The sequence below is a fragment of the Muscardinus avellanarius genome, assembly GCF_963383645.1.
Source record: "Muscardinus avellanarius genome assembly, chromosome: 5".
In the NCBI taxonomy this organism is placed as follows: Eukaryota; Metazoa; Chordata; class Mammalia; order Rodentia; family Gliridae; genus Muscardinus; species Muscardinus avellanarius.
Genome location: NC_137790.1, coordinates 30,257,513 through 30,271,401, shown reverse-complemented (window position 1 = coordinate 30,271,401; position 13,889 = coordinate 30,257,513). Strand labels below are relative to the sequence as shown.

Here is a 13,889-nt window from a genome sequence, read left to right as displayed (position 1 = left end):
TGAATGGGATCCATCCTCCTGTTTCCTAGAAAACATTTCTGCAAACTTCTTTGACCCCTTTCTCCCCCAAATCCTAATTCATTTTTTTACTTTATTTTTTATACATATTTTTGGGGTTTTTTTTGTCTTTGCTTTACTCATATTATTGTTAGTTTTTATTGCTTGTTTTATTAAAACAAGAATTAAGGAGTAGAATGGCATCAAATTATAGTTTCTGCTCATCAAAGGAAACCATCAAGAATCTAAAGAGAAAGCCTATAGATTGGGAGATCTTTACCAGCTACTATTCTGAGGACTAATATCCTAAATATACAAAGAGCTCAAAAGACTCTACACTAGCAAAACAAATAACCCAATTAAGAAATGGGCAACTTAATTCCAGCCTTCAGGAGGTTGAGACCAAAGGATTGCTGTTCGTGTTCAGTTTCGGCTATATAGCGAGGTCCTTTGCAACTCAGTGAGACCCTGTTTCAAAAAAACAAGACATAAAACATAGGACTGGGGGTATCATTTGGAGGTACAATGGCCCTTGGTTCCATCCCCAGTACTGACAAAAAAAAAAAAAAAAAAAAGAAATGGGCAACAGACACTTCACAAAAGAAGAGATACAAATGGCTAGGATACATGAAAAAATGTTCAGCATTAGCCATCAGGGAGATGCAAATCATAGCTATGCTGAGATTCCATCTAAGAGTGGCAAGCATAAAGAAGTCAAATAATGACAAATGCTGATGAGGATGTGGGGAAAGAGGTACTCTTAAACTGTTGCTGGGAGTGCAAACTAGTTCAGCCACTAAGATTAGTGTGGAGTTTCCTTCAAAAACTGGGAATGGGTCCACATATGATCCAGCTATACCACTCCTGGGTATCTTTTCAAAGGGGTTAAAATCAGAGAACTACAGTAACAATGCATACTATATTATAGCAGCACAATTCGCAATAGCCAAAATATGGAACCAACCTAGGTCTCCATTAACAGATGAATGGATTGCAAAATTATGGGAAATACACACAATAGAATTCTACTCAGCAATAAAAAAAAAACCACAACAAAATCATGTCATTCGCAAGAAGATGGAAAGACCCGAAGAACACTGAGATCAGCCAAGCACAGAAAGAGAAGTGACATGTTTTTCTAATATGCCCAAACTAGGGGATATTAGGGATAAGAGAGATGCTCCAGATAATGGAGGGGAAAACTCAACAAAGCTAGAAAGGAAGGATAGGAAAAGATGGCTCAGGTTAATTAATGGAAAAGCTACATTCAAATATATGTATACATGTGAATATAAAATTGTTAATCTGGACACTCAGTATTGAGAAGGAGGGAAAAGGGGAAGCAGGGGGAGGGGAACACCATGTACTGTGAGAATATATGCCATTGTCAATATGATCCACATTGTGATATGAGAATATAGTGCACCAATAAAAATAATAAAGTAAAATTTTAAAAGGAAGTATTACTATATTTACATATATATGTATATGTATGTATGTGTGTGTGTGTATATATATATATATATATATATATATGTATATATATATGTCTCTCAGCAAGGTAGTTTATGAAATTCCAAGAACTAGTGCTGAAGGGGATCAAGTCTGGCATCTTTATGGGTAATTTTAAAAGATCACACGCCCAGACCTATTTTATACTTTTTTATTTATTTGGAAACAGGGTCTCTTAAGCCAGCGAGGCTGACTACCAACCTGCGCGATTCTTCTGTCTCCGCCTCCCTAGCACAGGGATTATAAGCGTGCACCACCACGCCCGGCTTAATCAAATTAATTTTGAAAAACAAAAAACAATTAGATATTTTTTTTGTCCAAAGAATAACAAACTTTATTAGGAAATTATATTACTGGTATTTAGAATTCCAGGAATAGTGTTCATATGATGCAGGAACTTTTTCTTCTAAATTAGGGAAATTAGTAGAAAGTAATCAGGAAATCCCAGAGATGGTCAGGATGCAGGGAAACTACATTTCTGGAACTAGAAAATAACTACTCAGGGTGAGGGCCATGAGCATGAAATCAACTCTATCCTCTTTTATATTTATGTCTCAAAAATGTACTCCAATTTATTCCTGAATAGAAAAAAAGTACACAGTTTAAAAAACAAACTGCAAAATGGTATTTATTTACAATAAACACAAATTATCTATACACACACAAATTTAAGAGGCACAATCTCTTTTGCACAATAATATTCAGTACAGTATGATCTGTTGATACGTTCATTAGTGGTTTGAGTGAAAACACAGTACCAAAACATTGCTGATACAAAATAAATTACACATTCACATATTCTAATCATGTAAGACACTTAGTATTTTAAAAGTTATGTACTTGGAAAAAAAACTAGTCAAATGCACAATTCAAGTTTGTTTTATAAAAAATGATTTCAGATTGTTATACCCTTGTCAGGATATATTCTTGACTTTTAAACCAAAGACACTGATGTGACAATTATGTATATATAGCTCCCTAAAATATGAAAAAAAGACAGAAATTTCTTCCTTTCTAAAAAAGTTTAACTACACAGGATATACTAAACTATTGCCCCAAAATTCCAACACTGCCATTCTATTTTTCAAACACAAATTATTTAAATTTCATATTTAGTGATTAACTTTCTTATTTTGTATAATTTTCTTTTAAAAGTATTAACAGGTTCAGAGATTCAAGTTTTTTAATCTTAGAATGCTTGATAACTTATACTTTATATGGAAACCGAGATAAACTGAACATTTTTCTGAAGATCCTTCAAAAGATATTTTTTAATTATAAAATTTACTAATGATTTATACAAAGTCCAAGAGAACATCTGAATATTTTCATACTGCAATGGAGAATTTGTCATTGACATTTCTCTATTAGTTCTAAAATGAAATATAACATTTAAAATTTTTCTATCTACGTACTACATTTTCTGTACACAAAACTATGAATGAAATGTTTTTAAAGTAATTTCAATGCTAACATTACTTTTATCTATAAAAATAACACTATTCAGTTTTTTATTATGAAAGGCTGAAATGTTTTTGTTTTTGAAACAAATTTCTTTAGTTTTAGTCTTCAGTGATTGAAAATTTAATATTTCAAATTCAACACTAGATAAAGCAAAATACACTTTACATCAGTAAAAATGATAAGCAGGATATACTTTTGAATAATTATATGAAGCATTGTTCTATTAAGAAAAAAATACATATATATTCAAATAATATGGGCACCACAGAAATCAAACTGCCTTTTTTCTTGATTTTTGTGGCATTTCTTAAAGGAACAAACAAAATAAAACACATGCACAATTTTTACAAATGATGATTTGCCACACACCAACCTTTTAACTTAAAAATTAATAACTTAAGAGTCGGGTGTGGTGGCGCACACTTGTAATCCCCACACTTGGGAGGCGGAGACAGGAGGATCGCACAGGTTCAAAGCCAGCTGCACTGGCTTAAGAGACCCTGTTTCCAAATAAAAATATAAAATAGGTCTGGGAGTGTAGCCCAGAGGTAGAAGGGCTTCCAGGAACTCCAGTACCACCACCAAAAATAATAATAATAATTTAAAATAATAACAGGGCTTTCACAGTTCAATATATTTTCCTAATAAAGAACAAAATATGGGGCAAGAAACTTGGTAAAAATGAATCGAGGAACATTTGATAGCTCAAATCCATGCTGTATTACTCAGGGCTTACTGAAAATATAAACAAGGAAATAAAAACATAAAACAAACACAGTAGGTAATAAATATTTAACTGGAAAAAAACAGGATAACGAATATGAGACGATTGCTTTAGTGTGACATTAACACATTTTCAAAATGCAATTAATAATTTCCTACTGTGTTATAACCAGGTAGAATCATGGAACCCAAGCAGAGAGTGATGCACAGGAGATGAAGGAATTACAATATAAACTGGGTATTTCTACAATCTGGTATAGAAAATTTTGAATAAATTGTTATTTTAAAAAGAAAATATACTGGTCCATTAAATACATTAAAAGAATCTGGATTATGTAGACTGTGTGAATATGACACAAAACTGGATAATGAATTTGTGAGAGTAAATGTGTTATATGGCCGATATTGAATATCTTATATGCAGTCTAATACTACTTCCTCCAAGCCAATCTAAATATCTGACATCAACACTGTCCTTCAAATACAGAGTTACATGTGATTACCAAGTAAAGAAATTACTAGCTCCAACTAATACAATTTAGTAAAAACTGGAAATCTTATACTTGTCATTATTTAATGTTCACAGAATGTTAGGTGCATTGGTTATCTATTCCCAGAATCCAGAAAATATAGCCACTTATGCTCCTCTAATAAAGAGTTTTTTCTCAACTCTGTCATTTTAGAAGTACATGCTGGGATGAGACCTTTTCCCCAACCAAATAGAATCCATCTGGTCACATTCAATCCTAAAGCAAAATGCTATGCAAAATATTCCTGTATCTAAATGGTATCTTCTAGGTAAATCTATGAGATACTTTAGAAATTTCTCTTTTGGAGGAGGTGGTCCAATAAAGGGGAAGAGATCATCACGCACAATCACATATCTATATTTGATCACATACCATTCCTCCAGAATTCAGTTGAAGTTGGTTTTCTGTAAATGCTTATTGGGAATTTCTAAAGCACTGACTTGGAGAGGCCAAGAGCCCCCAGCAATCCCTGCTTGGATAGCCACTCCTGTCACCACTGCCAGGTCGGGATCTACAGATGTGTTGGGATCCTTTCCAAAGAACTCTTGAATGACTTGGCGGATTCGAGGAATGCGAGTAGAGCCCCCTACTAAGACCACCTCATCAATCTCAGTCTTGTCAAGATGGCCTTCTTTTAATACTTGCTGAATGGGCACGAGTATTTTCTGAAAGAGATCTTCATTAAGGGTATCAAAGAGCTTCCGGGAGATTTCTGTTTCAAATAAAACCTGGCTTTCTACACTTTTCTGTTTAGAAAGCCCAGATTCAAAGCAACTGTCTATATGGTGGCCATCTGCTGGGGTCAGTCTGCCCTTTGGCAGTTCAGTGTCACCACTCTGAGGTTCCTTTCTGTCCTCTTCCTCCACTGTTAGTAATACGGATATCTGGGCAGAGGGATGAAGAGTCAGATTTAATTTGGCCATTTCCACAGCTTGTCTTAATCTATGGATTTCTTCTTTTCTAGAGGGGAAGAAGCCATATGTCTGATAGACTTGTTCATATAAGTACTGAAGTAATCTCTGATTGAAGTCCTGTCCTCCAAGTTTATTGTTTCCTAAGTAAAAAATTTAGAAAAGTTTATATTTATGTACTGTTAAAACATTACAATTTTTAAATGATGTAAAAGGAAGTGTATTAGTCATTTCAGATAATTTTCCAGAAAATAGAAGTTAAAAGCACAGACTATCCTAAGTAGCTATTTTAAAACACTAAATATTATTCTCAACAAAAGTGCTTTTTGGAATTAAAAAATACCAATGGGTATTTTATGTTTCTTTTTCATTTTTTTATTTACATAGTTAAGAGCTGAAAAGTAGAAAAAATTTCAAAAGGATAATGCAAACATTTAACTTATTTCAAGATTCTGGTTAAAAGAAAGAAAAATATAGCTCTTAGAAAATTAATCTACAGCTTTTTCAAACAGACTAATTCTTTAACATAAACTGAAGTAAATTTTTACAAAAGAAAAATAGATTTAAAATGCAAAATCTTATTATTTCTCAGGAAACATAAAAACTAAATTTTCTCAAGATGCCTATTATTTATTTATTTATTTATTTATTTATTTATTTATTTATTTATTTATTGGTGGTACTGAAGATGGAACCCTTCTACCTCCGGGCTACACTCCCAGACCTACTATATATATACTTTTTTTTATTTGGAAACAGGGTCTCTTAAGCCAGAGAGGCTGGCTTTGAACCTGCACAACCTGTCTCTGCCTTCCAAGCATGGGGATTACAAGCGTGCACCACCACGCCCAGCAAGATGCCTATTTTATAATACACGAGAAATGAAACAAACTGACCATTTTCCATTTTAAAGGAAGATTTCTTCCCTCTATTCCCTTTACCATACCATAAAAACCCTATTAGCTCAGTATTCTCAACTAACAATTTACTGGATGCCCAGTCATTTCTTTAAGACTCAACTTTTTGCTACAAATATACATAAATGGTGGCATAAATAATATATACATAGAAGATTGTAAAATGAAGTTAATATTTCTGAAAAAATTAAAAAGAAACATACTACACATTAGGTATATTAGGGAAAACTGCTTAAACCTCTTCAGTTCTCTTGTGTTTTTTCTTACCAGACATTGCACGGGTTAGAAACATTCCTCCTTGTTTATTCAGCAATGACACATCCAGAGTTCCTCCACCCAAGTCTATAACCAAGACATGGGCAACATCAGCCTTGTGGAGACCATAGGCCATAGCTGCCGCTGTGGGTTCATTTATTACTCTCAAGATCTTCAGTCCTGTAAGATTGGTTGGAGAGAAGAATAGTTCAGGAGAGGATGCTATGAAGAAATCCCTTTCCACTCAACCTCATAGCATGTTTATTTTTTCTGTAAAACAAACTACTAAGTAATAAAAAGAAAATCTACAAACTCAAAAGAAATAGCAACAGAAATAAGTGATAGTCTTCTAAATGGTATCATTTAAATTATTCTAGAAGACTATTATATAAAGAAAAATCCAGATTTAGTAAAATAAGTTACTTATTAATAATCAATTTCAAAAACTAATATTCATACTAGGAATAAATGAGCAATAAAATTTTAATCATTGTATACCTAAACTAATTGTAGTGGAAAATGAGATAATCTTATCTTGTGCAGGTAAAAGATTAGGTTTCCTTGAACTAAATTCCTACTTTCAACTGAATTTTATACTTAAGAGTGCTCTGGAAAGTAATATGGTATAACGTTTCAGAAACTATAACAACACTCAAAATCTGAAACATTCTTCTGAATATCATAGTACTCTTCCCTTTAGCTCTCTACTCTGATCCCACTGGCCAATTTCCTATCATCTTTATGCTATCAAATTCCAACTTTATGTCAGTTCTAATGGCTTTTTCCTCTCCTCATAAGAGTCTCCTTATAAGACTCCTCTAGGAGTCTACATGTCTAACTCTATCACTTCTTTCAAATCTGCTTAAACATTACTGCCTCATTAAGACCTACTTGGCACCGTATTTAAAACCATGAGCCACCCTTCTCTGACCACCAACAATCTTGTCCCTCTTTCCTATTCTTTTTTCATAGCATGTTACTTTCTGATGAATACTGTATCAGTGCTTTCCAAACATGTACTTTTATCCCCAGAAGAGGTATGGAAGATCTTTTGGTTGTCATTTCTTGGAGGGGGAAGCAACTAGTACCTAGGGAACAGAGGCAAGAGACTCTACTAAATGTTTTGGAATACCCAGGACCATTGCCTACAATAAAGAACCATCCTGCCTCAAATGTCAATAATGGTAAGGGTAAGAAGCCGCATATTAAACATATTTTATGCTTGTGTTTCCTTCAGTTGAATATAAAGTCCTGAGTACAAGGACTTACTTGTGCAATTTGGGAGGAACTCAGTATTTGTTGCATAGTGTTAAATAAACTTTCACATCATATTTTTTGAAAACATTATATCTCCCTTAACTTTAAAGAAAGTCTAGAAAGAAAAAAACCTCTCACTGCTAATACGTGTTTATGTTCTCGCTCAACCTTTGTTATGAGTGTATATGACTGGTTCTTATTCCAATACACACAATTTACACTGAATCACAGAGCTTTCACAATTATTATTTATAAGCTAATATGAAAATCCATCTATCTGGGTGCAGTGGTGTATGCTGTAATTCTAGTACTTGTGAGGCTAAAAGGAAGATCACAGGTTTGAAACCAGTTGCTGCAACTCAGTGAGCCTGTCAGGAACTTAACAAGACCCTGTTTCACAATAAAATATAAAATATGGCTGGGGGTGTAGCTGAGAGGTAGAATGTCCCTTAGTTCAATCCCTAGCACTCCCCAATTTTTTAAAAAATTCACCTAATTTACCTACTATGCAATTTGCTTATATGCCTATAATTAAGCAATTTATAAAGTGATAAATCTTACTATGGAAGATTTTAATCCTAGCACAATTTTGAGAAAAATACAACTCAAGCAAGGTTGCTGTTACCTGCAAGGGTGGCAGCTTCGATTGTCGAATTTCTTTGTTTTAAGTCAAATTCTGCTGGTACAGAAATGACAGCATTGACAACTGGCATTCCAAGATATTCCTCTGCCATTTCCTTTAATTTCAACAACAGTCGAGAGCCAACATACTCTGGGGAAACACTAAGAGTCTCATTGCTTGTCACAGAAAACTCAACCATTCCATTCTTGTTTAAAACCTGTGAATAGGATTTACAAAAAACAAACTAATAAAATAAGAGGTGGTATAAAAGTAACAGATATATACACACATAGATGCATACATACTAGGTTCATTCAGTAAAAGCACCTTTACCTTTACCATGTCACAAAATTCACTATTATATATCCAGTGTATTTAGCAAGATTAGAATTTATTAAATGTTATAAGTTGAAATCAATAAAATAAATGTACACTACAATTTTCAAATAGCAGGATAAATTTCATCACTGAGCATTTAATTAAAACAGAATAGTCTCACTATATTATTTGTTTAATAAATGATGAGATGTAGGAATCTCCCTTTATCCACCAGAGCTGTGTTGCAATATTCCCAGTGGACGCTTTTTTACTTAAAGGAAGCAATTTTTGGCTTCTCTTTGGCATATCCAAACTGCCAGTATCTAGACTACACTTGTAGTTTGGGGCCGTTAATTAGAAAAATGAGGGTTACTTTGAACAGAAACACTGAGAGACCTAGACAGTCAGTTTGATGATGCAGATGGTTAACAGGTGACCAACAGGCAGGCAGTCTATATAATGGACAAAGGGATGATACAAGTTCTGGGTGGGACTAAGCAGCCACCAAGATTTTATCATGCTTCTCATAATGGTGTACAATTTAAAGTTTATCAATCAGTTATTTCTGAAATTTTCTGTTTAATATTTTTGAATAGTGCTTGAACACAGGTGACTGAAATCATAGAAAGCTAAACCAATCAAAGCAAAATCATAGATAAAAGGGATAACCTCATGAGTATGGATTAACAGTGGCTGAAACATGTATGTAACTCAGAATTTCCCCTTTCTCCGAAAATTATTTATACCTGAAATAATTATCTACTGCTTATTAAGAATAATGGTTTCAGTACTTTATTATGTTCATATGGAGGAATCAAATATCATTTATATGAAAATATTGTGTATTATTACCTCATTATACCTACTAAGGTGGGCACACATTTAAAAAACTAGACTAACTCTTAAACATACTATCCTAGTTTTACCAAGAAACTGAATTAATAGCAATAATAAAATAATAAAGTAACCGGTTCTTTTTTTTTTTTTGCGGGTCTGGGGGTGGAACCCAGGGGCATTCAACTTCCAAGCTACACCCCCTGCCCTATTTTTTATTCTTTATTTTGAAACCGGGTCTCACTGAGTTGCAGAGGTCCTCACTAGGTAGCTGAGGCTGTCCGCGATCCTCCGGTCTCAGCCACCCGAATGCTGGGATTACAAGCGTGCGCCACCACGCTAGGCTCTGTTCTAAAGAATTATAAGACTTTTTCCTCATTCACTGTAGACCTAATCATTGGGTTTCAATCAATAAAAAAATATAATTTTCTAAAAAGTATTTCTCCGGTCTGGGAAAACAAAAACAAGCTATACAGATACTATAATATAAAAAGATGCCAGTACCATCAGGGCCCACCTATAATAGAACTTCCATGTAGATTAAGTCAGCTGAACAGAAACTTAAAATAGTAATTTAAGCTGGGCGTGGTGGCGCACGCTTGTAATTCCCGCACCTGGGAGGCTGAGACAGGAGGAACACGTAGGTTCAAAGCCAGCCGCACTAGCTTAAGAGACTCTGTTTCCAAATAAAAATATAAAATAGGTCTGGGAGTATAGCCCGGAGGTAGAAGGCCCCTGGGTTCCATCCCCAGTACCAAAAAAAAAAAAAAAAAAAAAGTAACTTAAAATAACTCTTAGGTCAGTTATTAATGTACCCAAAGCTATAATTTAAAACTCTAATTTTTAGGTTATCATTACCTAAAGATTATAAATTAATAATCTCTCCAAAATGAAGCTAAATAAGAATAAACCTAGAACACCTTTTTCCCTTTAAAAGATTAAGAAAATGAGGATTTTTTTGAATGGGGTTATTCAATAAGCAGAATACAAATAATAATTTAAAATAATTTTTAATAATTTTAAACTTAATTAAAATTTCACTTCATATCTTAAAAGAAAAAGCCTACATGGAAAAAAGAATTAAATGTTTAAAAGAAAACAAAAACCAAAAGAAATCCTGCAACAAACCAACAAATAGTCATATAAAATGAAAGGTGAAACAAAACAAATAAGCAGGATGGGAAAGGCCACAATAAGCATAGTAAAAGCCAAAGCCTCTTTAAAAAAAATTAAAAGATGATTTTAACACTTAAGAATTTAAAATTTTGACAACTTCCAGCCAAAATCACCACTTAAATATGACAAGAAAACAAAAAATGATTCACTAAAAAAAATAATGACACCAATAAACAAATTTCTAAAAGATATATTACTAGAAAGCAGAGATGAAACTTAATACAATATATCATTTTTATCTGACTGACAAATATTATAAGACAATAATAACTAGAGACTATATTTGTATTATTAAAAAGCTATAGTTAAGAGCACCTAATCTTTCTGGTACACAATTCGGTAATATAAACCAAAAGGGTTAAAGACATGTATACCTTTGACCTATCAATTCTACTTCTACAATTCAAATCAGAAAATTTTCAAAAATATATATATTCATATATATATAAATATATAAATTCATATATATGAATATTCACTGAACCTACAATATTAGTGGTATACCAGGAAAATAAGAAAAGGTGCATTGCTAGAGAGGCCAACCAATTTAGTTATTCTACAGGACTACTAAAGATAAGTAATTGCCGATGACATATAGTTGATATCAAGTAATTGTCTATGACATATCGTTGATTTTAAGTAGGAAAATACCACCACGCCTAGTATGATCTTTTTATGTATGAAAATAGGAACACACAGAATATATACATACAGTCCATGAGGTATCAATCATCAACCTTCCTGCTGCTATAAAAGAGCTAAAGAGGCATTCTGAGTATGGTAGAGGAAGTCCATGTTAAGGTCTTAAGTCCCTAATAGCACTGAGGAGTCACTGAAATAACTCACTCTAGAGCTGCTGTGGAATTTCTAAAGTGAGATAATACAACTTCCATATAGATTAAGTCAGTTTAATAAAATGTCTTGTAACGTGAAGCCAAAGCATTAACTGGAACAGTAAAATAAGCCAACATGAAAATATATTTTAGATTAATATCTTACCTTAAATGGGTATCTGCCAACTTCGGCTTCCAGTTCTTCTGGGGTGAAAATCTTACCTATAAATCTTTTGGCATCATATATTGTGTTTTGAGGATTTGAATCTGCCAGCTCTAAGCTTTCATAGCCCACATATACATCCTTGTCAGTAAAAGACACCATACTGGGAATGCTGATATGCCCATTTTCATCTGGAATCACCTTCACTTTTCCTGTGCCAGGAAAAAATACTCCAACAGAACAATAGGTGGTGCCCAGGTCAATGCCAATAACTTTAGGAGTGGGCAATGGTAAATACTGTTGTGCCAAATAGCCTGCCAACAGAAGAGTCAGAACAGCTGATCCTGAAAACAAGCAAATTGAAAGATATATCCTGTCAGAACATTGTTAATATGTAAATTACCATAACAAAGTACCTTTAACATCACTCTTTGAAACAAGACTAAATATATAAATCTCAAAATGTTTATTTTATAGAATAATATCACTTCTTTAAAACATTTTTCATAGCCAGGTGTGGTGGCGCATGCTTGTAATCCCCGCACTTGGAAGGCAGAGACAGGAGGATCAACCTGGTTTGAAGTCAGCCTCGCTGGCTTTAGAGACCCTGTTTCCGAATAAAAATATAAAAATAGGTCTGGGTGTGTAGCCTGGAGGTAGAAGGGTTTCTAGGAACCCCAGTACCACCAAACAACAACAACAACAACAACAACATTTTTCATAATGTAAACTGGCTCTGTATAATTAAAAATAAAAATAAAAAAACCCTGTAATTGTATGTTTGTGTAATTCACTAAAAGAATCGTGTAGGGATAAAATGTAAAAACATTTCAGTAATAACTGTGCTGATATTGACAGGAATGACATCTGAGGTAAAAACTAGATATAACCCAATTGTCTTTATCAGTTGATACTTACATTTTATAGCTTTATAAAAATCTTAAATTGTCATTGTTAAAAGAAACTCCATTATTGGTATTCTCACAGCAATATATTTATTATTGTAAGGCTAAAATTTTATCCTTATACCTCTTTTCCCCTTTTAAAAGGATAAAATGGATAAATTAGATACAATGATTTTCCAAGGTGCTTAGGTACTGTCACTCTAACAATTCATATTTAATTTTTTCTATATTTAAATAAAAATTAAAGACATATCTTAGACAAGTAAAGAAGTATGAAAACAGGCAACACTGATGGCAACGTATATGTAAGCTCCTTGAAGGCAAGTTTTGCCATTTTGTAGCTCCCACCCCCAAAATAACAGATGCTCAGCAAATACTGAAGAAACCAAACACATGGGAACAAATGCCATGCGTAAATGTAACCATGAGTGAAGACATCACTCTGAACTTTAGAATCGGTCTCTTACTTGGTGTCAGGAGGCTGTGTTATCCATCTCTGTACACTCACGTTACACACAACCCCATACGTCAGTCAGAAGGACTGTGTTGCTAATTGTTAGCTCATCCTTATCAATACCTAACTCAAATGAAATCAAGTGCCAATCCCACTTCCCTCTTTCACCCACAGGCACAATTCAGAAGCGGTTCATCAGCTTCTAGGCAGAGGATAGTAATTCCCATCCTGAGCTGGTGAAAGAGCATCGGGCCTGAATCCCCCCACAGCCAGCCACCGGCGCTCGGTGTCCCCGGGTCTAAGTCGCGGGATGCTCCTGAGGCTCCACCCCCTTCCCCCACAAAGGGGTCCTGGAGGTACAGGTTTGCAGCCTCCCAAAGCCCTAAACAAAGCCAGCAAATCCCAACCCAAGGTTCTGTAGGAAAGCCTGGGTCCGTAAGAGCTACGTGTCTGAGAGGTACACGGCTGGCCACAAATGGCCCTCTCCTAGAGGCGTCCCCACCCCCACTTGCTCCGAAGAGCCCCAAATCGCCTCTAAGTCACCTTTCTGGCTTCCCTCCTGCGGCTCCAGCCGACTCTAGAAAATCAGACCACCACCTTACCCACCCCGGCCTCTCCGGCGCGCCTTGACACCCACCGCAGCGACAGGGAAACCCTGGACACTGACCTAAGATCGTCATCTCTCCGGCCATTACAGTCCCGCCGAAGAGGCTAGGGATGACTGTACGCGCCTTGAGGCTCCGCCCCCACGCCGCACTGCTGCCCCGCTATCATATGGGAAGTGTAGTCCTCCTGCGCTGACGTCGCATAAGCGGCCGTTGTTCGGACACCTGCAAGGACTACAACTACCGTGAGGGCGCGGGGCGCAGAGCCGCCATATTCACGTGACATTTAGAGGGACACGCCCACGTATGGGCTGCTGCACCAATCACACTACGGGGGCGGGAAGCGAGCGGGGAAGTTGCTGTACGCCTGCCAGCTTGAAGTAAACACTCTTCCGCTTTGCATTCTGGGAAGT

The 13,889-nt window shown here is 35.1% G+C and overlaps 1 protein-coding gene across 1 annotated transcript; it reads right to left on the bottom strand.

Moving 5' to 3' along the window:
- Nucleotides 1–4,612: 4,612 nt before the first annotated feature.
- Nucleotides 4,613–13,563, bottom strand: HSPA13 (heat shock protein family A (Hsp70) member 13; the record flags this gene model as incomplete). The annotated part of the gene is made up of 5 exons (XM_080696214.1): nucleotides 4,613–5,280; nucleotides 6,322–6,489; nucleotides 8,192–8,405; nucleotides 11,516–11,856; nucleotides 13,539–13,563. The coding sequence occupies 5 exons, from the start codon at nucleotides 13,561–13,563 to the stop codon at nucleotides 4,613–4,615; spliced, it is 1,416 nt and encodes a 471-aa protein (XP_080552340.1).
- Between the last annotated feature and the right edge of the window lie 326 nt (nucleotides 13,564–13,889).